This window comes from Populus nigra, chromosome 8, assembly GCF_951802175.1.
Source record: "Populus nigra chromosome 8, ddPopNigr1.1, whole genome shotgun sequence".
NCBI classification, from domain to species: Eukaryota; Viridiplantae; Streptophyta; class Magnoliopsida; order Malpighiales; family Salicaceae; genus Populus; species Populus nigra.
Genome location: NC_084859.1, coordinates 19,385,420 through 19,389,658, shown reverse-complemented (window position 1 = coordinate 19,389,658; position 4,239 = coordinate 19,385,420). Strand labels below are relative to the sequence as shown.

The 4,239-nt window shown below is 34.7% G+C and overlaps 1 protein-coding gene across 1 annotated transcript; it reads left to right on the top strand.

Moving 5' to 3' along the window:
- Window positions 1-500: 500 nt before the first annotated feature.
- LOC133702076 (uncharacterized) lies at window positions 501-3,009 on the top strand. The gene is made up of 2 exons (XM_062126267.1): window positions 501-914; window positions 2,585-3,009. Exons 1-2 carry the CDS (start codon window positions 839-841, stop codon window positions 2,779-2,781), a joined length of 273 nt encoding a protein of 90 aa, XP_061982251.1. The 5' UTR covers window positions 501-838; the 3' UTR covers window positions 2,782-3,009.
- The last annotated feature ends 1,230 nt before the right edge of the window (window positions 3,010-4,239 follow it).

Below are 4,239 nucleotides of genomic sequence, written 5' to 3'. Positions count from 1 at the left end.
GAACGGGGATTGTTTTTATTTTTAGGTATTTTTTTATTTAAAAAATATTAAATTGATATTTTAGTATTTTTTCTATAATTTTTTTGTGCTAATATAAAAAATATAAAAAATTATTTTAATATATTTTTTAAATAAAAATATTTTTAAAAAATATCATGCATCATAATACTAAATAAATTTTAAAACAATAGAAGGAATGTGCTATTTTAATAATTTGATGTTTTGTTGCCAAGTTAAAAAAAAATATATCAAAATTATAAAAAAAAATTAATTTAATATATTTAAAAAAATAATTAAAAAAGCATCAGCTACCACGGTATTAAACCGGCACTAATGCTTACAAAATATCAAAGAAAATTTGAAATCAAACGTTTAAAAGAAAGGAGCCCACAAGAACATCTAATGATCTCTGACTAGATTAGTCTTTAATTAATTAATTAAATTAAACAAGTACAATAAATTCGTGCTAATTTGCAACTAGGCCAAATGCTCATTACCTACATATAAGATGCCGTCACCTGTCGGTGCACGTTGATAAATGAGACACACCATGGTAGAAAAACTCTGATCTTCTTCTGAAAACCTCTCCCAGCCAGCCAGCCAGCCAGCCAGCCAGCCAGCCAGGTCCAAAGAAACAAACCTCTCTGTCCTTCTCTTTGACACGGACTGTGTTATAAATATCTGTGGTGATTGTTGAGAGTGAAAAAAAAACAATTCACAGAGAAAGAAAGTGAAAGGTCTGGCCGGGTTAAAGAGCATAGCTGTGAGAGTTGTTGGCGGGTTCAGTAGGAGAAGGAAAGCGAAAAGGAAAATTAAAGTAGAAGATAAGTTGGTGGATATGCTGCATAAGATGATCTTCCCTGTTAGAAGAGTTTGGCTTGCTGTTTCTGCTCGTCTCAGAGCTCGCAAAAATGGTCAGTTCCCTCCCCAGTTTTCCTTCCTTCTATATATATCTCCTTTCTCTCATAATCTGCAGCTTCTTATTGGTTTTTTGGTGTCACCTTAGCTATGATCTTGTCAATCTATAAGATAGAATTTCTGTTGCAGAAACTATTTACATGCTCTAGCCAGCTAGCTAGATCACTGTGTGCTCATCTGCTTCAGTGGGTTTTTTCTTCTCTGCAATAATTTATTTCCTGCTTATCCATCATATGGTCTGAAGATTAGCATTCAAAGATTTCTTGACGTTTATACTCTTTTTTTTTTTTTTCCTGTCATGTCACTGTTGTCAAATTGAAGCCTATGCTAAGCTGAATTGAGAAATATATATTTAAAAAGACCCTAAATTAAATGCTTGGAAATAAATAATATTCAAGATGCATGATTGACAACGTAATTAAACTTCAACCTTTTGTGTTAATTGAGGTGATTAGTAGCTCACTGCTGCTAGAAAACTTGTTCTTGAATTATTATTTTTTTGATTAATTATTTTTTAAATTTTTAGTTCCATGTTTTTTGAGGTCAGGAAGAAAACAGCACTTGAAGATTCCATCTGTGACGAACAAATCCAACAAGAAAAATCCACTTGAAGACAATCTGAAACTGTTTCAACATTACAGAATTGTCAAATCAAGCAATTATTCTTTCATAATTAAGAAAATAAAAGCATCCTCGCCTCTAAGAATCATAATAAATTATTACCAGTTTGGAAAAGTCTAAAAATTTGTGTTGGGTGAGAAGAATTAAGGCAAATTAAATACTTTATGGAAGCCTTTTCCAACCATTGAACCAAACTAATAGTAACAAAGTGTTTTGATTTTTCTTTTTTTAAAATTCACAAACAAGAAAGGCATTAATTTGAAGTTTCTCCTTCAACAGTTTTTTTTTCCCCCTGATGAAGTTATTGATTTATGATTTATTCATCAAAAAGTCATGAACTCTAAGCTAATTAAAAAATATTTGCGTATCAATTAATCAAGGTGTTCTTCTTTATATATATATATATATATATATATATATATATATATATATATGTTGATCTTGCACAACTTTGCAACACTCATCACAGGAAGTTCTGTAATCTTCAAATTACCACTAGGCTGAATCCACTGGCTACCATCAAAATGATAGAGAATTGTCAACTGCCTAGTTTCTTGTCCTGGCCAACTAATATAATAGAACAGTATAATATCAAACGCTAGTGATCCAACTGGGGGATTAACAGCATAAACAAACATACAAATATCTTCTGGGAAACATCATCAACCGAAAGATGAGGCTTAGTTATAGGATCAACATCATTTTTAGTTCAATTTTATGCTTAGGTCAATTCAGTAGTGGGCTGACAGCAGCAAATTTATTTTTCTAGTTACAGCTTAGTGGGCAAATGTGTCCTCCAGCTCCTAAATGGTCCCTGTTGACTCCTTGGTCCTTTCGGTACTAGGATTTTGGACCACCACCGAGACCTTACTAGTTTTATATCCCAACCACTTGGGGTGTCAGATGATTAATGTCATTTATTTTTTTTGTTGTATGGTCGTACAATTGGGCCACGACTTCATTTATGATTACTCTTCGGCATTAGGAAATACATGTATTCAATGGAAAATTACTCACAAGTTCTTCTCCTCTATGTTTTGTGCAGGTGCTGGTCTTCTGGAGCTTCACAATGATGTACAGACCTGTGGATATGAAGATGTGCAAGTGATGTGGGAAATACTAAGGAGATCGGAATCTGAGCTGATGGCAAGTCTTCCAAAGCGCAAGCAACGGCCTTTTTGGAGAGTTTTTGTTTGGTCTAACCACGGTGCAGCCTCATCCTTCTCTGCAAATCATTCCTGATAAAGGACTCCTGCTTGATCAAGAATAATATGCTGCCTTTGTCTTGCAACTTGACATGGGGCATTCATAGTTTTACTATCCAACGGCCGTCATTGCAGTAGCATGGTACAGAGCTGTTGCAGGGGTATCCAAATCAGTATATAAGATATGAGCCTTCTGTACATACACAATGTTTTGTCATAACCCACAACCATAAATGAAATAACTTCCTCGATGAGCTTCAGTTTACTCATTGATGTACTTCGCAGTAACCACAAGCAAAGCTGGGAAAGAAAGGATACTGTGGTAGAACAAGCAGCAATCCAATGTGAGAACGTTGACAAGCAAGTCCCCTATCCATAGCATGTCATTGAAAAATTGCCACCAATACTTAATAACGAATGACAGTACGAAAACTACTAGAGATTCCATCTGTTCATTTATTATCAAAAGGGGAAGCTGAAAGCTAAAACACAGGCGGAGACATTATACACAAGCCAGAGAGCTTTTGAACTCTCTGGTTTGTATTTATGAAAGCAATCTATATCATGATTGACAATCCATTTGATAATCCATATAACATGATTTGCATTTCTGAACTTGAGATGTTAGATAACAAACATAGAGAAAAGGAAACTATCAATTCCTTGCACAGTTATCATTACCATGTTCGCTAATGGAATTGATTAACCTTTCACTAGACCATCATCATTTTCCTCTCTGCAAGAAAGATGTTGATATGGTGGCCTGGATCCGCTACATGGTTGGCTCTTCAAAAGGTATTGTTTCACGTTAAAGTTCATAGCCTCTCAGTGAGTTTTGTCACTGCCTAGATCCTGCACTCCTAGCCTATGTGAGATATCAGTATCATTAAATGCTAACTGAGAAACTATAACGCCAAGAAATTTAGAAAGAAAACGTCACTTTCTTCTAACGTTCCATTGATTTCAATCTGTGAAATGTCAGAGGAAACGCAAAAGGAAACGATAAGATGCTTACAAACAGAGAATACGAGTTGAAAAGGTTCAAATCTTCTGGGTCGAATTCTTGAAGCCATTATGTCACTGCAAGGAATTTTTCATTTGCTGAAGATTTACGCAGCACAAAAATGCAATGCAAAAACAAACACATACGGATTCCATGGTTATGTTGATTGTTAAAACATTATTTTCGAAGGTAGCGGGCAAAATCATAATTGCCAGGTAATAATTAAATGGGCATACAAGGGGGGTTCAAGAAAGCCTAGATTCTAGCCATGGTTGCAGAAAAGGACTAGGGTACCATATCTCATGCAAATGGGTTCTTCTGATATCTATGAAATAATATGCAAATGGGCTCTTCTACAATGACAATATGATACATTAGATATAAAGGGACACATGCTAGCAAACAATATTTCAAAAGTAAAGAGCACATATTTTTCACTTAAACCTTCGAGTCCGAGAAATCCATCATGAACTATGAGGCAGGTGTCGGAAG

Bases quoted from the DNA above. Each gene is read 5' to 3' on its own strand.
- LOC133702076 (XM_062126267.1), top strand. From the start codon at position 839: ATGCTGCATAAGATGATCTTCCCTGTTAGAAGAGTTTGGCTTGCTGTT. The intron at 915-2,584 runs GTCAGTTCCCTC...TGTTTTGTGCAG, and splicing joins TCTCAGAGCTCGCAAAAATG to GTGCTGGTCTTCTGGAGCTT.